Below are 21,269 nucleotides of genomic sequence, written 5' to 3'. Positions count from 1 at the left end.
GATCCCAAACATGCTTGATTTGTAATATTAATATTAAATAAAATAAAAAATATACCAATTATGCTAGATTTGTAATATTATTATTTTCAAAATTTTGTTAAACTATGTTACTTAGTTATTAAATATCCAAAAAATATATTATTTCAACGGTATTCTTGTCCATCGGTGACATGCAGAAAGTAGACATATTATGGGCCATGTGCTGCGGTCACACTAAACATCTCATTGTAAATAAACAAATGTCTGACGAGGAAGAGGATTATATGTCTGACAAGTTCCTGGCTGGGTGAGACCTTTAAACCCACTAACAACATGACTGTAACGATAACCAACTAGGTTGCAGGATGTTCGGCCCAGCCTGGTGCATAATCGTGGTACAAAGCGGCAGATTGAAGTTGAAACCAAAAAGGATGAGCTGAAGAAGCGGCAACGCGAGGCAACTATTGCCTCCGGAAAAGTGGATAATGAACGCCTTCAGCAGTCGCTAAACAAACCAATATCTGCCAATAACAAGGGCTTTCAGCTGCTAGCCAAAATGGGCTACAAAGCAGGTTCTGGATTGGGAAAGCAACCGGATGCACGAACGGAACCAGTGGGGATCACAATGAAATCTGGCCGAGGAGGCCTAGGACGCGAGGCAGCTGTGGCTGAGTTGACCCTGAAGCGCCAGGAGCTGCGGAGAGCTCACCTCCTTAGCAAGGCGGGCATTGAATCCCATGAAGAAATCAGTACCGAGGCATACCGGAAACGTGCGACACTCAAAGCAGAAGAGCGAAAATTGCAGTACGACATAAAGCGTTGTCAGCAGACTTGCGAATCCTTAGATGTAAAGGCAGGTGTTTTGGAACCAGATCTGGAGTTCTTTTGGCCTCCCAAACCAAAGGAGGAAGATGAAACAGAGGACGATGAAGAAGAAGAGGAGGCTCCTAAGGAGGATCAATATAATCCATCGGAGCAACTGGAACTACTCACTGGCTACCTGCGCACTGCTTATTCCTTTTGCTATTGGTGTGGAACGCATTACGAGGATGCTGAAGATCTGACTTCGAATTGTCCAGGTCTTACACGCGACGATCACTAGCTCCAGATAATAAAAAAAGAAAAAAATAGATTAAGAACCCATTATTACGGAAATCTCTTTATGTTTAAAATTATTTTACAATACATAATTAAAAAACAGTTAGCGGTGTATCTGGTTCGGTGAAATGTCTATAAACGAGCTGGAATTTTGTAAGTGGGAGCTACAAACGACCCTCGAGCTTTTGTATTAGATCGTGGGTCCGTTCGATAACACTATAGATAAACGGACGTTCCATGGGGTCGGTGCGTAACATATAGTTGATTAATTCGTGCATGTCCTAGAGGAAAAATCTATTAAAGTTTGCTTTTTGGCTAAGAAGATTTTCCCTCACCTCTGTGTAGATAGAATCCTCTGGAATGTTTAAGTTTCCACTCAGCACAGCCAAAGCCACGCTGTCACCGCGCTCGTAGATGGGATCGTAAGGTGAATTAAAATAGCACATTGCATACAGCACGCAACCAAGACTCTAAAAATTAAAATCAACATTTTAAAAGGTACTTTTTTCTTCTCTTTCACTAATTTGTTACCCATATATCCGTCCGCTCGTCAATGGTGCAGTACGTTTTCACGGTAAACAGCTCCGGTGCCCGGTAGACAATAGAGCTTCTCTCCTCGGCTTCGTCCTGCAGCCGCTGGGCGTCCGTTTGGCCCACAATCTGCAGCCGAGCCTCGGTCATGGAGCCGAGATCCACAATTATGGGCTCAAAAGAGTCTGACAGACAGATGTTGGCTGTCTTTAGATCACGGTGTGCTAGTGGTACTGGCTTTGCCTCGTGTATGGCCTTCAGTCCCTCGCAGACGCCCAGGAAAATCTGCAGGATCTGGGCCTCGGGCATGTGATCCTGTTTCCGCGAGCGCAGCTGCAGGTGGTCCGCAAGAGATCCATGTTTGTAGTAGGGCAGCACAATATACAGAGTGCTTGTCGTGTTGATGACGATGTCCGCCTGGCCTTTCAGCTCGTAATCCACCACCCGAATGACGTTGTCAGAGTCGATTTTCCGGCAGTTTTCGATTTCCCGCAGGGCTATATTCTGGTCGTCGATGCTGTGGCAGGTGATGCGCTTTATCGCGTAGCTCCGTCGCGTGGAGGCGTTCTCCCCAAGGTCGATCAGACTGAAGCCCCTGAACAGATACCAATAGATTAGATATTTGGGAGGAGATAGTAAAGCTTGTTTCTGTGTTACAAACCCTGTCGCCAGCCTGTCGCGGATTGTGTAGCGGGATCCGTTGATGTTTAGGGTCTCCTTTCGGCAAAAGCAGCCTCGTTTCATAATCAACGTCCAGCCTATACTCTGCATTTTATTTAAATTACGCTAGGGACTTTATAACTTTAAGCTTAACAACTAGTTTAATTCAAGTACAAAATCTAAATAAAAAAGCGAAAGCTGAAGTGCAACGTTTATGCAGAAGACAATAGACGATGTTCCGTGATTGGGTTTTGGATGGTTTAATTCAAGAGTGAGGTGAATAAATATGTGCTTTTAAAGTTTGAATTTGTACTTTTCCTTGGGTTTTTAGCTTTGCCCATACGTAAAATTTTGATGTAAACGATTTATTAGTTTGCCGAAATGCAGTTATAAATTAATTTTCGTTTATGCCACCGCATAAACACAGATTTACCAGTGCGCCGAACAGCTGATCCAAGAACAGGGTGGTTGTGTGTGCCATGTGGCGGTTAGCGTTGCCACCTAGTCTCAATTGGTTGGCTGATTGCGGATTTCTTCATTCGCAGAACATATCTTCAAATTTTTGGGATTCAATCAATTACAAGCATGGAGAATGAAGCTTGGCAGGATCTGGTTGGCATAAGCGCCGATCCGCCCGACAGACGAGACAAGTGCGAGCAGTGCAAGTGAGTGGTAAACCCGAGAATCCCCCACTGTGATCTCAACTCAAATGATGAAATCTTTCTCAGACGGCCGGTGGTTGTTTGCTGGTGTCCGGCTTTGCCGCATCCACCGGAAGCGGTGGCCTCACAGATTGTGATCCTGCAACATCCCGCCGAGGAGAAGAGATCGCTGCGCACAGCTTTAATGCTCCAGTTGGGTCTGGAGCCAGGAAAGTGTGTGGTGTACAAGGGAAAGCGTTTTCCCAACCACAAGAACCACGCTGAGCTGCAGAAAATTCTGGACTCCCCACAGACGCTTCTCCTGTATCCCAGCCGGGACTCAGTTCCGTTGGAGCAAGTGGACCGCAGCGCCGGTCCCTACACCCTGGTGCTCATCGATGGCACCTGGCCGCAGGCGAAGGCCATCTACGCCAGCAGTCCAGCGTTGCATCGACTGCGGCAGGTGAAACTCATCGCAGTGGGCATTAGCGACTACATCATCCGCACCCAGCCAACGGAGGGCTGCCTCAGCACCCTGGAAACCGCTGCCCAGTGCCTGGCAGTGCTTGAATCTCGGGCAGAGCTGCGGCAAACACTCGTGCGTCCGCTGCACACGTTATGCAAGTTTCAGTTGGACAATGGAGCCGTGGAGCACCAGTCTAAAGAGTTCCTGCTTAAGAACAACCAGTACCCCAAACCCATTGGCAAGCGGCTGAGCCGGCTGCTCAACTCAACCAGGAACGCCGCGGAAAACGAGGATACGTGATTGCAAAGCAAGAAAACACTGGAGGAGTTGCATGTGCCTGCGGTTTATATCCAACTAAGTGCATTTGTGGTAGCAATATTTTGTTTTGTAACGCTTATATTATAATTGTGTGTTGATTAGTCCAAGACTTAAACTTTGCTGATGCTCAAACGGTGGGTTTGTTCCTAGCATCCGTGAGGGCTCTAATGAAGACGCACTTGACGATAGAGTAGCCACGCACGCAGGCATTCGTCTCGTCCTCTGAGGATTGCAGATTAACAAGTTTAATTGCTTCTGATCACGTCCTGTATATCACTTACTGCCTTCGGCCTCGCAAGCCTCAATGGAATCGCCAGTGGCTGGCCAGACATATTTGCGCACCAAGTCCGAATTCAGCTTGTAGTCCGTCATCAAACCAGACTTTTCAAAGAAGCAGTTGAAATAACACTGGAAAGGAAAACTCATGATCGAGGGATAAAGGATCTGCATAGTCCACCTACCATGCTGGTTGCCTTGTCCTTGTCGTCAGGCAATTCTCCCGTGCTATTAAACTGCAACACATTGCCTGAAAAAGATCATTAATCAGGCATCCTTTTTTACGCTTCATATTATATCTTAGATTATATGGCGGACTCACTCGATGAAGTTATGAAACTAGCATTGCAGTTCCTGTTAACCTCTTCAAAATCTACATAGTCAGCTTCTCTAGGAGCTGGTGTAGTAGTGGATATATCATCTATATCGCCATCAAAGCTATCATAGTTTATAATGAAAATGTCGCCATTATCCTTGGCTTGATCCTGAAGAGCCTTGACACAACCCACGCTACACAAGCTCAGCAAAGCAAACAAAACCCAAGTTTTAACTGTTACGGAAATCATTTCGAACTACCGGAATGCCAGTTGTGTTACAGACGATCCCCTTTTATAGTAAAACTTTTGGTGATATTTTTATACAAATAACTTTGATCATGCCATGCACAGTTAGAACAATTTTATGCATTATTTCCGGAAATTGAGTACCAATAAGTTAGAATTGAATAAACTTCACACAAAAGAAACTAACATTTGCAGTGATTGATCAATTAAAGATAATTTTGCTACTGCGAAATGAACAGTGGATAACCGTAACTATAGTGATATAATGTGGACCACCCATCCACTTACCGTATGGAATCATATTCTCAATCGCACAGGCAACACGAGCCTCGTAAAACTGGGCGTGCCTTTGCATCTGGACTTCTGGGTCGTCGGGAACCAAGTCCTGTGCAGCCACCCAAACCAGATATAGAACCCCGATCAGCAATAAAGATCTAATCATTTTGGAAGACTGACTGGTGAGTGGTGCTTTTGACACCTATATATACTGATATTCACTGATCGTGCGCTAAATGTTGTCAAATTCATGAGATCGTTTGGTAGTTAAACTAAATTGTTGCACTTTAATCGAACAATAAATACATGCAATATACGCGTACACAGAAACATAGGACACCATTCATCCATGCAATTGCAAAGTGAACGATAAACGAAATTTACATTGTTGATGGGTCACAAGAATTAGATAGTTTAAATATAGTTATTAAGAGACCGACAAACGACACGCAAAATTCACATGTTCAGTGAGTCTACATAAACTACGGAGTTTAGGTGTAGTGTTTAAATGGTCAGCTTAACATTTATTACAAATTTATTACATTAAAAGTTATCAACATAGCCGAACTTCTCTTAAACTGTATATTTTTGAATTCAAATGTGGGTTTTATAGGTGTAATTTAAGTTATTTAAGAGTTACAAGCTTAGTATTTTGTAAACATAAAAACCAAGTAATTGTCATTCCTTTAACTCGAGCTTGACTTTTAGATCGTAGCTAAACGTGCAGCTTAAGAAGTTCGACTGCATTTTGAGTGGATCGCAGTAGTTAGTTTAAAAGTAGTCTGTTAACTTAGAGAGAACAATTACGGAGATTGCGCAACGCGGTTTGCTAGAGTGAGAAGCCTTTGGATGGGATTGGATCGGATTCTGATGGATTCAACCAAGGTGGTACGATAGAAAGGTTTAGTTTTGGATCTAAGTGGGGCCTTATGTGTAATTTCGCTTAAATTTTTAGTCGCGGTAATTTCGCTTGGATTGTGATTAAATTACTCTATGCAACGTCCACGTCGCATCCACGCGTCAGACCTTGGCGCCCCAGGCCCTCTTCAGCAGGTAGGCGCCCTTCTCGGCGATCATCACGGCAGGTGCATGGGTGTTCCCGGCGGTCACCTTGGGCATGATGCTGGTGTCCATGACGCGCAGTCCCCGGATACCGTGCACCCTCAGCTCGTGGTTGACCACCGCCATGGGATCGTGGCTGGGACCCATCTTGCAGGAGCCCGCCTGGTGGTTCTCCGGACCCGTGTTCTGCCGCACGGCGCACTCCCAGTAGGCATCGCTGCCGAAGGTAGGTGCCTCACAGCCCTTCACCACCGTCTTGTCCAACCGCATTCCATATTGCTTCAGCGGCGATGTTTGCGACAGCCGGATGGCGAACTTGATGCCCTCCACCAGCGTCTTAACGTCCCGCTCGTCGGTCAGGTAGTTGGCCACGATGCGTGGCGGTTCCAAAGGATCAGCGGAGCGCAGTCCGATGAAGCCACGCGACTTGGGATTCAGCACCGCCGGGAAGATCTGAATGGCCCGCGAGTTGTTCGAGAGCAGTTCGCCCACTTGTCCCGTGCGAGCACAGCTGGCCAGGTAGCCACCGAAGTAGAGTTGGAGATCAGGTAGATCCGGTCGGTCGGCCCAGCGAGTGGCCAACTTTCCTGTCACATCCGAGATTCCAGTGCCGGACATGAGTCCATCCCGGAACAGCAAGTACTCCATGGCCGTGGCCCAGTTGAGAGGAGCCGTGTCTGCGTCGTCGATGAAGAAGTTGGTGAAGTAGGCCACGTGGTTGTGAAGGTTCTTTCCCACGCCAGGAAGATTGTGCACCGGTCGCACGTTCACCTGCTGCAGTTCGTCCTTGGGACCCACTCCGCTCAAGAGCAGGATCTGTGGTGAGTTCACAGCTCCGGCACTCAGAACCACCTCCTTCTTGACGAGGATCTTGCGCATGCTGCCGAACTGGTCGCTCACTTCCACTCCCAGAACGTTCTTGGTGTGCGGATGGATGAGGATCTTGGTGGCCGTCGTGTTCAGCAGGATGTGCAGGTTGTTGCGCATACGAGCTGGTCGGAGGAAGGCCCTGGCAGAGCTGTATCTGATGCCATTGCGAGCCGTCATCTGGGCAATCATGAATCCAGTGGAGTTCTGACCATTGAGATCCTGCACCGAGAAGCCCATTTCCTCGCCGGCCTTGAGAATTGCGTAGGAGAGCGGTGGGTTGTACGGGAACTTGCCAACGGGCATCAGGCCTCCCTTGGCATGGTACTCCGTGCCCACGTCATCCAGCTCAAGGTTATCCTCCGACTTCTTGAAGAACGGCAGTACGTCGTTGTAGGCCCATCCAGGGTTTCCCTGTGCCGCCCAATCATCGTAGTCCTCGCGGTTGCCACGGATGTACATCATTCCGTTCATCACCGAGGTTCCGCCGAGCACCTTTCCACGTGGCCAATAGCAGCGCTGCTCCATCGAGGACAGACAGGCCATCCGCTCCGGTTCCGTGTTGTAGCGGTAGTCGATGTCGCTGCCAATGAAGTTGAGGAACATCGAGGGAATCTGGGCACCCACAGGTTCATCGCCACCTGGAAAAAACAGATGAGATCATATACATATGATTGTTTTGCTTATATTGCTTGCAAATAAAAATTATCTATGTCATTTAACGATGGGCTACGTATAATATATATTATATATTTATATGTATAAGACTTAAACGATTTATAGGAAGTTGCCACATTAGAAATAAAAACATAATGGCTCAATCGCTTCCAAGTTCGAGTTGTCGGTAGATGGTCATCTGATCTAGTTTTAAATAACTAATGGCCTCCGTTCAAAAACAGAGATTAAAATTGGATCGAATAACCATTTTTCCATAAAATATTATGCCTTGGAATCGATATACACTGCCGCTCAACTGAATAGGTTCATGATCTCAGAGGAAGTAATTTGTCTATAATTCCTAAACCAGTGAACCGATTTCCATAATTTTTTTTCTTTAACTCTTGAATCATTTTATAATAAAATGCTGAAGAAGGTTTTTCAAAAACATATTATTTATTCCTTATATAATTTTTCTTCTGAAAGGTTAACAAAATTCATGATTTTTTTTGGGTCATCTGAATAGGTTCAACCTAAAACAATTAACATTATTTAGGTAACCAAGGATAATATTCATATTTTTGAACTTAGCTGATACTAATGGACATTTTTGAAGTACATTTTACTAATTTTAATCAAAAGTGAACCCTCCGTTGTCCGATATAACATCAAATACACGATCGGAAAGCGAGCTTTACAAATTGTGCAGTATTTGCAGTAAAATTGTTGTCCAGGCTGTTTTAATTGCCTTAACTAAAGTTGTTTTGGAATAAAATTACCTGCCTCCTTCATATATCTTGCGCGATAGCAACCCCCATACGTTTTCGATTATATTAAGGTCAGGTGAATATGGGGGCCATTCAAGTAAGTCCACATTTTGAGCCTTAATCCACTCTTTTACCACCCTAGCTGTATGATGGGAGCGTTATCCTGCTGGTAAGACCATTTGATAAAGTGAAAAGTATTTAAAAAATCAGGAAACGCAGCCTTTATGATAGATTTGTGGGTTTCCGCGCTCGTTTTGCAAGTAACAAATTAAAGGTCGCAAGTGCCAAAGACTGATACCGACCCCCACACCCAAATCAATTTAATTTAGAAGCTTAAATCAATAGCTACAACTATTATTATCATGATCTTCGAAAGGAAGAGCATTTCCTTAGCCGTCGACATAGCTGTGAGGGTGGGGTAATGGTGTGGGGGTCGGTATCAGTCTTTGGCACTTGCGACCTTTAATTTGTTACTTGCAAAACGAGCGCGGAAACCCACAAATCTATCATAAAGGCTGCGTTTCCTGATTTTTTAAATACTTTTCACTTTATCAAATGGTCTTACCAGCAGGATAACGCTCCCATCATACAGCTAGGGTGGTAAAAGAGTGGATTAAGGCTCAACATGTGGACTTACTTGAATGGCCCCCATATTCACCTGACCTTAATATAATCGAAAACGTATGGGGTTGCTATCGCGCAAGATATATGAAGGAGGCAGGTAATTTTATTCCAAAACAACTTTAGTTAAGGCAATTAAAACAGCCTGGACAACAATTTTACTGCAAATACTGCACAATTTGTAAAGCTCGCTTTCCGATCGTGTATTTGATGTTATATCGGACAACGGAGGGTTCACTTTTGATTAAAATTAGTAAAATGTACTTCAAAAATGTCCATTAGTATCAGCTAAGTTCAAAAAATATGAATATTATCCTTGGTTACCTAAATAATGTTAATTGTTTTAGGTTGAACCTATTCAGATGACCCAAAAAAAATCATGAATTTTGTTAACCTTTCAGAAGAAAAATTATATAAGGAATAAATAATATGTTTTTGAAAAACCTTCTTCAGCATTTTATTATAAAATGATTCAAGAGTTAAAGAAAAAAAATTATGGAAATCGGTTCACTGGTTTAGGAATTATAGACAAATTACTTCCTCTGAGATCATGAACCTATTCAGTTGAGCGGCAGTGTATAGCTGCATACATTTGCCATAATTACTTATTTCTCTTTTTATAAAGGTAAATAATTACAATCCATTAGTAGGAAGTAATCAAATTTGTATATTTAAACGCCAAATTCCTACCGGTAAGGTAAGAAGTATGCACCTATGCAAAACACCAATTTAATCAAATCAACTGGTCGTGAGTCTTGATTAATAGACCCTAACCGCCCATTAAGAGGCAGTGCAAACAAACTCCGACTTAACCTTCGGCACTTGGGTGGCCAGCCCCACTTGAGTTTGGGACATTTGAGGCACGCTTTTGCTTAACCCATGGCAATCCATTATAATTAGTATATTGGCCCAATCAGCGTTCTAGAATTTCCGTTGCGCTGAGCCCACGACTAAGGTTAATTAAATCGATTCAAGTGGATTCTTTGATTGCGAAATCATAGCGTGGGAGCCAAACAAAAAAATGTTACCGCAAAATCCTGAAGTAATAATTTAAGCTGGAGTTCCAACAAAGGAAAATTAAACAAAATAGCAAAGATTAGGAAAGAGATGCGAATATCGGCTCTGATTCATTGAGTACAAGCGTTTTATATGTTCCCCAAATTGTTAATAACTTGTTCTGCGGCAACTCTTAACATATGTCTGTGTCGCGCAAATAAAAACAAATGCGTTCTTGGTTTTTGCACCCCGGGATAAGAGAAAACAATTAACACCGGGCTATACGCATTCTAATTAGCTTGGAATGAAAGCTCAAGCAAATAAACAAGTTGCACTCCGGAGCGTCTTTAAATAAATGTTAGTCGCATAAATCTAATAAAACCTGGACTGCGAAGAATATTCACTTCAAGCATATTTTGTCTCGAAGTGTGACGAACATTTGAACTAAACTTGTTCTCTCCAAGTGTGATAAATGTTTTGCCGTATCTATCATAAAGTAAGAAGTAAGAACATAGTTCCTGGCAACAGGGTTTGAAACACGTGCTGGGCGAAAAGTTGAGCCATTACCCCGAGGCGAGGTCATTCCAGGGTTCAGTGTGCCAGGCACCGGCTTCAACTCTTCAATCAAAGAAACCTTTTAGTCTTTTTTCCGGCATGCTTTTGGCATTGACTAAATTTGACGAGTTGCATGTCTAATAAGTGTCGAGCTAGTCAGAATTAGCTTCTGCGGCTGAGTCGGAACAAAGCCACTTTAGCCGGGACTTATCTGCTCATACTGATATGGTCGTATAATAATAAGCCAGGTAATGGCCACAACTAATTGCACTTCGGCCTCAGGCATTGTTGTATAATTAACGCCGACGCATTGACGACTTCGAATGTGTTTCTTTCGCGCTTTTCGGCCCCTCGTAATTAGTGTAATTAGTGACGAGGCGTAAAAATTGTCGCTATAAACAATTACTTTGCAAAAGATTGAAAAACTAAGGGAGTCCCACAAAGTAAGCCAAGCGGAGCCGAGAACGCTGATCGGCCAGTTTTAATGGAGCCATTAGAATGCCTTCCCAGGCCTAAAGACACTTTAGATGATTTTCCAAGCACTTTGTCTGTCGTCTAGTTAAGACATTAGCGGCAGTCGAGGAAAAATTATGATTAATGGTAGTTTTTTGTAGCTCTAGAAACGGTAGCAGATGCCATGTGAAGTAGAGCTCAACATCTCACTTGTTTATTGGTTTAAATAAATTTTGCCTTAGTCAAAAATTGTAATGTTTGCTGATTAAAACATTTAACATATATTTTATTCCTATTTTGTTTTAAGCAAGATCACTCTAATTTGTTTGTAAAAACGTAAATTATAAAGTAAAATGTAATCGTATAATGCAATATTCATTTTGATTGTGCTTTAAATATATTTAATGTATGAACTCGACTGACCTAAATAATATACTGATTAATATTATCTGGCCATAAAGGCTATATGGCAATCAATTTACCCATAACTCGTGCTAAAAAGCAAACATACGAATCAATGTAAATTATGCAGTGCTAAAAATCCTCTTAAGCTGAGTTTGCCGCATACTTGCGCCTAATTAACGAGAAGTGAATGCACTGCATTGAATATCGGCGCCGAGAAGCAGAACCAAATACGCTCGAAAGACACCCACACACTCGCTCAAAAAGATTCACGTGAAGTGCCTCAATTGTTATTCATTCATAAAAAAGGCAGCGAGGAGCAGCAATTATTGAAAGCAAAAAACCAAGTCGAGCAAAACGGGGAAAAAAAACAAAAGCAGACTAACGGCCTAAACAAAAGCTAAATCCTATATAGAGAGAAGATATTTGCATGGGCCAAGATTGCCTCCGGGTTGAGGTGGCAGCTCGTTTAGTTTACATAATGCTCGTGGCAGTTGCGGTTGCTTCTTTGCCGCCGAGTCTTGCCCAAGTGGCATTAGTGTTGCTGCCATTGTTGCAGTTGTTGCCGCTGTTAAGCTTCAATTACTTCTAGACAAATGCCACATAACGTGCCTTTAATTGCCCGTGAGCGGCGTGAGTCTATGTTGCTGGTTGCTGGATGTGCAAATGCACGTATATGTGATATATGTATCCCTTACCGGCTTCGATCAGCAAAACCTTCCATTGGGGCACCTCGGAGAGTCGGGAGGCAACCACAGAACCCGCTGAGCCGCCGCCAATGACAATGAAATCGTACTCGTAGTCCGGCTCCGATCGAAACTGCAATATAAATGCGAATAGTGTGTGTTCCGGGAAGGCGCCAAGTGGAGCCACAGTTATTTCAGCTTACCCGACTGCTGGCTCGACCGCAGGGATCCTCTAAGTCGCACTGGGAGCGGATGAAGACCTCCAGGAGACCCATGAACAGCATGAAGGCACTGCCGCCGCAAGTGGAGGCGAGGGTGGGTCCAGTGGGCACGCCCACCAAACAATCGCAGGCTGAGGGGCTGGTGGACATGTTGATATTCTGAAATTCAGGGGGAAAAGTATTTAAATTAACGATTTGAAGAACCAAGAAAATGAGAAGTCAAATACAAAAGTCGAAATAACAATGGTTGCAGGTAAAAGGTAAAGAAAGAAATTGCATATTCATTATGTTTTTATACTATGTATATGTTCGTAATTAAAGATACACTTCCTTGATAAAATTGAAAAAGTTACATTATGACTTTAAACTATATTAAATTGCACACGTTCGTGTTCTAAGTCTTTTGTTTTCCTTGCCCTATTTTCATTTATTTTAAGCCATCAAAATAATTAGTTTTTAAAAACAATTCAGTGCTTAAAGCAAAAGAATTTCAATGCTACTAAAGTAATTTATATCATTATTATGACAATTAAATTAGAAAATTATTTTCCAATCTATTACTAATGGATTTAATATATTTGTTCATTTAATTTTTTAATTTCCAGTTGATTGAGCACAAAGCCATAGGGCAAAGTCGTAAAATTTTGAGAAACCACAACATGAACTTCTGTTTAACCTTGCCCATTGAGACAAAGAGCAAAAATTATCTAAGTAATGCTCCAGCAATAGCACTGTAATTAATAAGAGTACCCACCGAGACAATGGGCGTCGTCGTCTGTCTGAATGCACACCGAAAAAGCGGCAGAAACAAGACCCAAACGAAATTGAAATCAAAAAGATACTTTTTATATCTTGGCCATTTGGCAAACAAACGGCAACTGCCGCCAGCATTGGCAATTACCGAAAGGCCAAACGGACAGGCGGACGGCCAAACGGACGGACAGAAGTCATAGCTCATCATCCGAGCGCGGCTTTTGTTCACTCGGCGGCAGCTTCTGCTGCATAGTTTCACATGACCTTAGCCCCGAGCGGCCAAAAATGTCTGGTTGGCTTCCCTTTTCTTTCCTATTTGCAATTTCGAAATCGCCGCTTGGTCTGTGCCTAAAACAGAAGCAATGAGGCTGGATGGAATTACGGTAGCCACCGACGATTGAGTAATGTGCAATATAATTATATCATTTGCTTTTCTCGTCGGTGGTCGATAGATGACCGTTTGGTCACCAAAACTGCTTTTTAAGTGGGGAAACGTGATCCATTCTGAGCTCCTTTTAGGTGGGGAAGATACCATAACAGCTTGCTAACAAAATTGCTCTTCACACACCTTTTTGGGCGGGTAATTAGCGTCCAAAAATAAAACCGAACCGATCCCCGAAATCAGTGCATTTTTGGAAGATGCTGACAACGCTTTTGACCTCAATTAACTCGAACAGCTTGAAGCAATCAAATTGCAATTTGTATCCATCCAAAAGCAGAAAACCGAAAAACAAAGCAAAAGTAATTGAAACAGAAACAGAAACTGAAGTCGAAACCGAAACTAAAACTGAAACCGAAACTGAAGCTGAAACCGAGAGTAAAACAAGAGAATCACCTAAGCGGAGATCGAGAAGATCATGCAATTGCTACAGTTCGTCTTTTTTTGGGTGCCACAATGGGGCTCGCGTCTGACATTTGGAACACGATTTTTCATTCATTTCAATTGCATTTTGGTGTCTTTCGCTTTTAAAGTTGAAGGATGCCACGAAAGTGAAGCGGATCGCGGAGCTCGGCTCGCTAAACCTAAAAGTGAGTCAAAACAAAGTCGGAGAACATACGCAACTCACGCGAGCGTGGAAAATCGAAAAGAGAGGCAGTTGACCTCGCAGCCAGTTTTCCACCAGGCTCGTAAAAGCCAGGTAACAAAGTTGCAACAGGCGAACTTCAAACGCCAAGAAAAACGCGTGCAAAAGTCGTGCAGCAATCAGAAAATTAAAAGTTGTTCGGGGCAAGTTTTGCGCTGCAAACGGAGTTTGGTCCACTTCTTTATGGCGACTCATGGTAATTTGTGGAAAATCCCGGGGATAAGAAACCGGGAATATTGCGTATATTTCAATACGTTATCGTTCGCACTTAGGCTATTTTATAACGTTAAAAGCCAGTATGATTTTGTACATATTTTATTATTAATTTAAAGATATTTTTAAAATGTTTTTTCCGGCTTTCAATAAAGAAAGTTTGTTAAGCTCAACAATAATATTAAACTTTGATATATTTAGGGATAAGAGAAAAATAATATCTTTGCATTGCTGACTGACCAAAGAAAAATAGTTTACCATTTTTATCTGTTTTCTTGTTCTTTTATACAAAAAGGCTAGTACTCATTAAGAAGTAAATATTAACAACTTGGAAACCTGTCACATAATTTGAGCTGACTTTTTTTGAACAATGAGAATTTGTCGAAAATTATTTAATTAATCAACGACATGTTTTTTGTTATCATCTGATTTTCACACTTCCTGCGTAACCTATCTGACAAGATAATCAACGGAGTTGTCATAATTACAGCTTGTTTTGTATTAACAACTTTATCGGCTGAGAAGCATGGTGCATAATATCTTGTGCACTGAAGCGAGCCGAGTGTCGATTTAAACCGACTCGAGTTGCAGTTGTCTTCTTGTGGTTTGTTTTGTACTCGCACGATAGCTTCATTGATATTGCTTGGCATTGTCTTCATTGCTGCGTTCAGTTTGAAGGTTTCTTTCAGTTGTCAGTTATTCAGTCACTCAGCCAGTCAGTCAATCAGGCAGCCAGTCAGTGGGAACAATACCGCATGTGGAGGCATGTTTTTGGGCCTCGTTATATGGTTATCTTTAGGCAGCGTCTGCCTAAGATTTGGGCATGGTTTTTCGGGTGCTTATTAATGTGGGAACCGTGCATTTATTAGAATAATAATCATAAAGTAATGCAATTTATGCGTGCCGCTTCAAAGGTGGCAGATAAAGCCCTGAGATTTTGGGTGGGTTGTGTAAGGTCCACCTTTGGATGGGTTGGGATTAGATTGGATCTTGGTAAGGCTGCTAAATAATCTTTTCAGTTGATTCGTATTCTAAATAATCTTGTGAGTGATGGTTTCTATTCTGCCTTAAAATTTTATTATACTTTGTGTAAATCACATTTTATACATCTGAAAAATGTGGAAGAAAACTAAAGATCTGCACAAGCTAGTAGAAAAATAAGCTTGCCTAAGGAAACGTCAACGTATTTTTTATTATTGGGCTATGATTGTAAAAATATATAGGCTAACCAACATTGTAAATTAAATAAACTTCGAAAAGTCTTTCAAAGCTTTCAAGGAATGCCGTTAGCTGTATCAATCAGTTAATCAAATAACGACTTGAAAGCTCATAAAAAAATAAAGCAATTTCCGAATCTCTCATCGGGTTTGAGTCAATTTTTAGTCACCAATCTCAAATTCCCCGGCTGGTCAAAATAACTCTATAATATGCGACTAAAAACTATAACAAATTTAATGCTCAACGCATTGCGGCAAATTGGAGTCATTAATTAAGCCAATGGACCTCCAACTTTGAACGGGAACGAGTTTGTATTTGATTTCGCGGTTTTACTTCTTTTCTCAAAATGAAAACTAACGGTAAATGCGCTAAAGAGATGGCAAAAAAGACAGAAAAAAATTAAAAACAGATAACATAAAAACCGAGCATAAAGTTTTCACGTTCGGGCGTCAAATTGACAAGCGGCACCAAGTTGGCGGCAAGGTGTATGAATAATTTAAAGAAAAGCCCGGTAAGCGTAAAAAGCAAATAGCCAACAACGAACAGCAAACAGCCAGTTGAAACAGATTTGGCAAAAAGTTAATAAATATAGCTGGATACACGGGGGATCTGGCCAAGAGCGAGGCCATAAATTAACACCGGCAAGACGGCCTGCTGAGGATAACGAGCCGGCAAAAGCAAAGCAAACACTGCCATCCCCCTGCATCCCCATCGATATTACGCAGCCATCGCTGGCCGCTTCGGCCATTAGAAATTGGCCAAGAAACCAGCGAGTGTGGCAAGCTAAGGCAACTGGAACTGGGGCTAAAGCTGTAAGCTGCAAGCTGCAAGCTGCAACCTGCAAAATACTATGGCAATTGCATTCGCACTCGCAGCGAAACTGGAGGAAACTGCCGCGCAATCTCTGGCCAACTTGGCCAATGTCTGACTCAAAGGCTGAGTGGCCGTCGTTGTTGTTGTTGGTGCTGTTGTTGTTGTTGTTGTTGCCAGTCTCATGGCTCTTTGGCCATCTCTTGACTTCCTATTTTCACTTTCATTCGTCATGCGCGTGGCGGCAGATAGAAATGCAACAACACTGCGGCAGACTGCAGACCCACTTAGCTATTTTCTTGCCTTTTATTTGTATACCCTTGCAGGGGGCAAAGTAAGTTTATTGTTGGTAAAAAAGAGTGTATGTGTTATACCAACAGCTTTGTTACCAGCATTTTGACTTTAATAAAATTAACGATCTACAACAGTCAAATTGAATTACAAAAATTCAGGGTCGCTTGTTATTTTTATCTTTGATCTAAGTGTAACAACAATTGTTTATTGAACTTTGGGCGTAACCTGCCTCTTATTTCTATTTATTTATAAACCAGATTAATGCACCAAATGCATTGACATCAACTCTTGTTACCAATTTGGCTCTAGTTATATTGCTAAGTTAGTGAATTAACAATGTCGGCTTTAAGAGCCAGGGTTTCTAGAGTTTAACCATTCGTTTTTTGTTGTTATTTCTTGCGTACTTCACGTTGAATTTCTTTGCCTTTGCCTCAGTCAGTTGTCAACGCGACATCAACAATGTGCGAATGTTTTGTGTGAGAATTCGCCGGTGGTTGTTGGCGTTGCAGCGATGTTGTTGTGTTTCTCATCCTGTCATGCTTCATCACGTAATTGTTAAATGTTAGTAGGCAATATTTAGATAATGCACTTCTGCTGACGTTGGTCAGGTTAACGGTTTGACGTGTTCGCCATGAAGAAGATTCCAGGCAGTCGATGGATAATTATCTGCTCAAAGATTCTTCTGACGTTAACAGTTCCCCGGATTTCCCGTGGCGAATTCCGCAGTTTATAACTTTTAAAGCTTACAACAATCGGTTGCTGGGCTAAAACAATCGATTCGTTAATATAGATAAACATCTATACAGCATCAGCGAAAAACAATAAAATCGGGCCTCGTGTATACCTATCTGCATTGGGTAATTGCATTTTTATACCTTTTTTGTTGTTTTTATATTCAGAGAATTGCAACGTATAATTTATTGAGATGGCATTGACCGGCACGACTGACAATGGATTTTTCCACCAGAAACAGAAACGGAAATGCCACACAAAACCTACAAATTTCCTATTTTTCTTGCAGTTCCAAAAGAAAGTTAACCAAGAAAAAAAAAGAGTTTTACATAATTTATTTAAATTTTGGTTTTCGCTTAGGCTGAGGGTATTGTTGCACGAACTACGTGATTGAATATTTACAACATTTTGTTGCATTTCGCTGGGCAAAATGCTGAGGCAACTGCATGCAATACCCTTGGCGTTGCCAATTACGTGGCACTCGTACCGCTTGTACTCGTACTCGTATTCGTACAATTAGCTTCGAGTGAAATTCTGCAATTGCGCGGCGCATCATTCCGGCGATTGTCAAAGACTCCATCCCCAGATGAGAGTTGGCCGGGCTCAGTGGCTTGATTGATCGCTGGTTACGTGCTGGATAAGGCAAAAAGCGGCAGCCACATCAGCATCAACATCTCCTCGGTGGCCCCAAGGCGGATGCAAAAACAAAAACACCAAAAAACGAAAACAACAGAAACAACAACAACAAAAACAAAAATAAGGTGGCAGCTAGGCTCCAAACAACGTTGTTCAGGAGCTGCCTGTCAACTGGGTTGCCATTCCATGAGTTCGCCTTTGTGGCCCGCAGACACTAACAACACTTTTAGTTTCATTGCTAAATGAGTGAATTTGTTAACAGCGTTGTGCTGTAATTGATGTTTTTCCGAAATTTCTCACGCTTGTCGCTAGGATAACAGTTTGTGAGACGCCCAAAGGCGTCTAACGATTGTCGATAATCAGCTGGTGCTTGGCCTGAGTAACTCCTTAATCTGAGAAATATCGGTAATGGAAGTCAAAAATAAAGAAAAGCTTAAAACTTGTAAGATTGAACCATTTGTAGGCCTCGACCAAGTATATAAAATACAATTTTCAGAAGAACATTTGCTTAATGCAACTTAACATAATTTATTTTGTTATATTTGTTTTTTATAATTTCTACTTTCATTTGGATGCCCAACTCTATCCTATTGTTTGGGGCTTACAATAAATTTAGAGCAAGTTCTATACAATTTTAAAAAATATGAATATATTTCAATGGTTTTATAATAAACCAGAAAACATATGATCAATTTAAAATTCACTTTGAGTAATTTTAGACCTGTTCTGATAGAATATAATGACGCGAATAGTTTGCTTATATGCATGCTTATTTTTTTGCCGTGTGAATTCAATCACTTTATTTAATATGCTAATTCCGCTATACAGGAAAATTCCCCGAAAAACATTCAAAATTTGTCCCATTTCGAGATTTATGTCGGCTCACGCTTCGAGGCTGCTCGGCTTGACAATGTGCCATAACGAATTGTAAACAAATAAAGCCGAGCCAAAGACCATTTAAATGGCAAAAGGCAGAGACTACATGTTGCAGATATATATTGAATGCGCTGTGGAATGAATGGAATAATGCCAAAATGCCCAAAAAGGGAGCAGACAATCGAGGGGCAAACAAACAAGAGGCAGCAAAAGTCAATCGATGTCGCTGAAGAAGAGCAACAAAAGCCAAGCAACAGGCTTTGGCAAACTGAAACTGTTTTTCGAATTTTCTCTCACTTTTTGGGGGCCCAAACAAAATGTTGGCAGCAGATAAAGCGGCGACAGCACGCTCCCAAAACATGGAGACATACAAATTTTTTTATCTACCGCTGACATTTGAACATGACTTTAAAAAATCTACGGGACTTGTGTGCGCAAATAGTTGTTGTGTGTGTAGTGTTTGAAGTTTTTTGGCCAACTACAGAAAAGAAAGCTAAGCGTGGGTGTCATTCGGTCAAAGCTCCCTGCTCCATGTTCACTTCATCCCCATTCGATGCCCCCCACCGCTTCCTCACTAGACATCGATACCTTTTTTAATACTCGCTGGCCACTGTTTGCCCTCAATAAAATTTGATGGATCATCGCCGCCTTCTTTAATTTGCTCTCGTCAATAAAAAGAAGTACAGAAGAAACAAGCGAAATTAAAAGGTCTTAAACCGAACATCGGATTCGATATGCAAATCGAGAAATCATCTTTGCACGCAGTCGAATGCGAGCTCTTTTTTAATGGGTTCAGGCTTAAATGTGTGAGCACGCTTAATGTGGAATTATTGTTATTTGTTAAATTGCTTGGGAGAAATGTTAATGTTGTTTCACTCTTTAGCCTTAAGCTTTGGTTATTTCTGTACAAGATTGTATTTTTGGGAGTCACTTTTTGATCCTGACTTGCTTTTCAATATGTACACTTTGATGAATAGATTGAAAAAGGGACTTTTATTTTCAACAGATTCCGCGGAATTTATTAGTTCACGATTTTAACGAGAAATGTTTGGCTACAATATTTGTTAAGCCGTTACTAATTTTATTGGGGAATTCCGTCTTTGTTATGAGTAACCTTCGACTATGCTAATTTCTAAAAATACAAATTCATTGAATATTTGCAATAATTGGAAATCAAGTTTGCATTAAGAAATGTAGAAGCTAAATTCGGGAGCTGACTTAGAGCTTTCTTCAAAAATTCTTACACAAGCATTGGAATACATTTAATAAATAGGATTGGCTTGTTAGGCTGATAATTTCCTCTTGTGTGTTGAATACCTAGCAACTAACGGATATTTCAGTTCATACGAAATGTGCCCACCATAAAAAAGCCCAAGTATTTTGTCTTTTACAATACCAACCGTTTCCGTCAAATCGAGGTGGCGGCTAATAAGCGGTGGAATTGAGGGAGAAACCGGGTTAATTTCCTATTACTGAAATAGACGTTTAATGAACTGGCATCGTATAACACCTTAATGCGAGTACTTTTTCATAGCAATAATACTCTGTGTAATCGAACACATTAGTGGTCAAATGGCAGACAATGGCTGAGCGTTTCTCAGTGTGTTGAAAAAGAAATATAGCCCAGTAACTAAAATTAGAAACATGTCTAGAGCAGAAATCGTGAGGCATACGTTGTTGTGGGCCAGAAAAACAAACGATTCGAATTGGAGCTATTGCAAAAAAAGTGCAGTACGATTTATCGCCGTGAGCCATCAGAAGACCAAACGGAGTTCCGTTTCTTGGACTTATGACAATGGCAAATTTCCAGCCGACTTTGGGCCCCAAAGCTGGCCAAAACTGTTTGAGCTTCCTCAATGCCAGAAACGGACATAGCGGATTTTTCGGTTGTGAAAAACCGAAAAGCTAAAAAAATAATAGAAATAAAAGCGATTGCATCAACTTACGATCGTAGAGTCCAGTGGTTTGGTGTCTGGTTTCCTTTTATGCTTTAAATATTGAATTAATTGTTTATTCCTTTTTGAAAATGCCTTCAGGAAAATTGCTCAATGGGCCGAACAAGAAAAAAACTTGTATGCTATAAAGCTTTAACCTTTTTTTAAAGTAGTTTTTATTTAGCACTAAAACACCTTAACTGCGGCCTAAACGATTTTAGTCACTGCCTCCTAGGGTTTTTTATTATTTACCCTCTTAAGCACTTCACTTGAATGGGTTTTCTGGTGGGTCTCTTAACTTCTTGAACTGCGCGCAGACGCAGAGCGTTACCGACTCAGCTTCAAAACAGCGGGCGCGAGACTTTTTAATCTGCCGAAAAGCTTTAACTTAACGAAAGAGAGCTTTAAGCTGGCCAAAAGCTAGCGCTCATTTAAACTTGGCCTAAACTTGCCGTTTTTAGGTGTTTGAAAAGCGTAGGAATTATAATCTGTATTTTAACGAAACATTTTTTTAGTTTCCTAATCCTTATTTTTCTACTAAACAAAATCAACTGAACTTCTATTATTTATTTTATTATTTTAGTGTTGTATAACTTTTTTTTTAACCACCCTTGTTACTGGCT

The 21,269-nt window shown here is 41.5% G+C and overlaps 5 protein-coding genes across 7 annotated transcripts; 2 read left to right on the top strand and 3 right to left on the bottom strand.

Moving 5' to 3' along the window:
- Nucleotides 1-210: 210 nt before the first annotated feature.
- Nucleotides 211-1,179, top strand: LOC108093552 (G patch domain-containing protein 11). Its single transcript, XM_017193648.2, has 2 exons — nt 211-286; nt 337-1,179. The coding sequence occupies exons 1-2, from the start codon at nt 240-242 to the stop codon at nt 1,079-1,081; spliced, it is 792 nt and encodes a 263-aa protein (XP_017049137.1). The 5' UTR covers nt 211-239; the 3' UTR covers nt 1,082-1,179.
- LOC108093551 (serine/threonine-protein kinase 16) lies at nt 1,108-2,500 on the bottom strand. Its single transcript, XM_017193647.2, has 4 exons — nt 2,270-2,500; nt 1,609-2,203; nt 1,413-1,547; nt 1,108-1,358 (listed from the first exon to the last, which is right to left on the bottom strand). Exons 1-4 carry the CDS (start codon nt 2,377-2,379, stop codon nt 1,242-1,244), a joined length of 957 nt encoding a protein of 318 aa, XP_017049136.1. The 5' UTR covers nt 2,380-2,500; the 3' UTR covers nt 1,108-1,241.
- A 275-nt stretch (nt 2,501-2,775) lies between these two features.
- LOC108093542 (tRNA-uridine aminocarboxypropyltransferase 2) lies at nt 2,776-3,800 on the top strand. Its single transcript, XM_017193635.1, has 2 exons — nt 2,776-2,933; nt 2,997-3,800. Exons 1-2 carry the CDS (start codon nt 2,854-2,856, stop codon nt 3,673-3,675), a joined length of 759 nt encoding a protein of 252 aa, XP_017049124.1. The 5' UTR covers nt 2,776-2,853; the 3' UTR covers nt 3,676-3,800.
- LOC108093543 (general odorant-binding protein 84a) lies at nt 3,703-4,989 on the bottom strand. Of its 2 annotated transcripts, XM_017193637.1 has the most exons (5): nt 4,821-4,989; nt 4,292-4,519; nt 4,155-4,219; nt 3,975-4,101; nt 3,703-3,915 (listed from the first exon to the last, which is right to left on the bottom strand). In XM_017193637.1, the coding sequence occupies exons 1-5, from the start codon at nt 4,972-4,974 to the stop codon at nt 3,821-3,823; spliced, it is 669 nt and encodes a 222-aa protein (XP_017049126.1). In that variant the 5' UTR covers nt 4,975-4,989; the 3' UTR covers nt 3,703-3,820. The 2 variants fall into 2 exon arrangements, with proteins under 2 accessions (XP_017049126.1, XP_017049125.1); XM_017193636.1 differs by lacking the exon at nt 4,292-4,519.
- Nucleotides 4,990-5,075: 86 nt separating this feature from the next.
- LOC108093541 (glucose dehydrogenase [FAD, quinone]) lies at nt 5,076-20,970 on the bottom strand. 2 transcript variants are annotated; one of them, XM_017193633.1, is made up of 4 exons: nt 20,659-20,970; nt 12,078-12,254; nt 11,887-12,007; nt 5,076-7,378 (listed from the first exon to the last, which is right to left on the bottom strand). In XM_017193633.1, exons 2-4 carry the CDS (start codon nt 12,243-12,245, stop codon nt 5,790-5,792), a joined length of 1,878 nt encoding a protein of 625 aa, XP_017049122.1. In that variant the 5' UTR covers nt 12,246-12,254; nt 20,659-20,970; the 3' UTR covers nt 5,076-5,789. The 2 variants fall into 2 exon arrangements, with proteins under 2 accessions (XP_017049122.1, XP_017049123.1); XM_017193634.1 differs by having other exon boundaries at nt 5,829-7,378.
- Nucleotides 20,971-21,269: the final 299 nt, after the last annotated feature.

Source organism: Drosophila ficusphila, unplaced genomic scaffold (genome assembly GCF_018152265.1).
Source record: "Drosophila ficusphila isolate 14025-0441.05 unplaced genomic scaffold, ASM1815226v1 contig_791, whole genome shotgun sequence".
Taxonomy (NCBI): Eukaryota; Metazoa; Arthropoda; class Insecta; order Diptera; family Drosophilidae; genus Drosophila; species Drosophila ficusphila.
The sequence above is the reverse complement of the archived record's forward strand: the minus strand, read 5'-3'. Positions and strand labels throughout refer to the sequence as shown.

What these genes read in the sequence shown, in the direction of transcription:
- LOC108093542 (XM_017193635.1), top strand. Translation starts at nt 2,854, where the DNA reads ATGGAGAATGAAGCTTGGCAGGATCTGGTTGGCATAAGCGCCGATCCG. An exon ending in GACAAGTGCGAGCAGTGCAA is followed by an intron (nt 2,934 to 2,996) that starts GTGAGTGGTAAA and finishes AATCTTTCTCAG; the next exon opens with ACGGCCGGTGGTTGTTTGCT.
- LOC108093543 (XM_017193637.1), bottom strand. Translation starts at nt 4,974, where the DNA reads ATGATTAGATCTTTATTGCTGATCGGGGTTCTATATCTGGTTTGGGTG. An exon ending in TAGTTTCATAACTTCATCGA is followed by an intron (nt 4,220 to 4,291) that starts GTGAGTCCGCCA and finishes GATCTTTTTCAG; the next exon opens with GCAATGTGTTGCAGTTTAAT. An exon ending in AGGACAAGGCAACCAGCATG is followed by an intron (nt 4,102 to 4,154) that starts GTAGGTGGACTA and finishes TTTCCTTTCCAG; the next exon opens with TGTTATTTCAACTGCTTCTT.
- LOC108093552 (XM_017193648.2), top strand. Translation starts at nt 240, where the DNA reads ATGTCTGACGAGGAAGAGGATTATATGTCTGACAAGTTCCTGGCTGG. An exon ending in TCTGACAAGTTCCTGGCTGG is followed by an intron (nt 287 to 336) that starts GTGAGACCTTTA and finishes ATAACCAACTAG; the next exon opens with GTTGCAGGATGTTCGGCCCA.
- LOC108093551 (XM_017193647.2), bottom strand. Translation starts at nt 2,379, where the DNA reads ATGCAGAGTATAGGCTGGACGTTGATTATGAAACGAGGCTGCTTTTGC. An exon ending in CGCGACAGGCTGGCGACAGG is followed by an intron (nt 2,204 to 2,269) that starts GTTTGTAACACA and finishes GTATCTGTTCAG; the next exon opens with GGGCTTCAGTCTGATCGACC. An exon ending in ACGAGCGGACGGATATATGG is followed by an intron (nt 1,548 to 1,608) that starts GTAACAAATTAG and finishes TTTAATTTTTAG; the next exon opens with AGTCTTGGTTGCGTGCTGTA.
- LOC108093541 (XM_017193634.1), bottom strand. Translation starts at nt 12,245, where the DNA reads ATGTCCACCAGCCCCTCAGCCTGCGATTGTTTGGTGGGCGTGCCCACT. An exon ending in GCGGTCGAGCCAGCAGTCGG is followed by an intron (nt 12,008 to 12,077) that starts GTAAGCTGAAAT and finishes TTTATATTGCAG; the next exon opens with TTTCGATCGGAGCCGGACTA. An exon ending in GGTTTTGCTGATCGAAGCCG is followed by an intron (nt 7,379 to 11,886) that starts GTAAGGGATACA and finishes TGTTTTTTCCAG; the next exon opens with GTGGCGATGAACCTGTGGGT.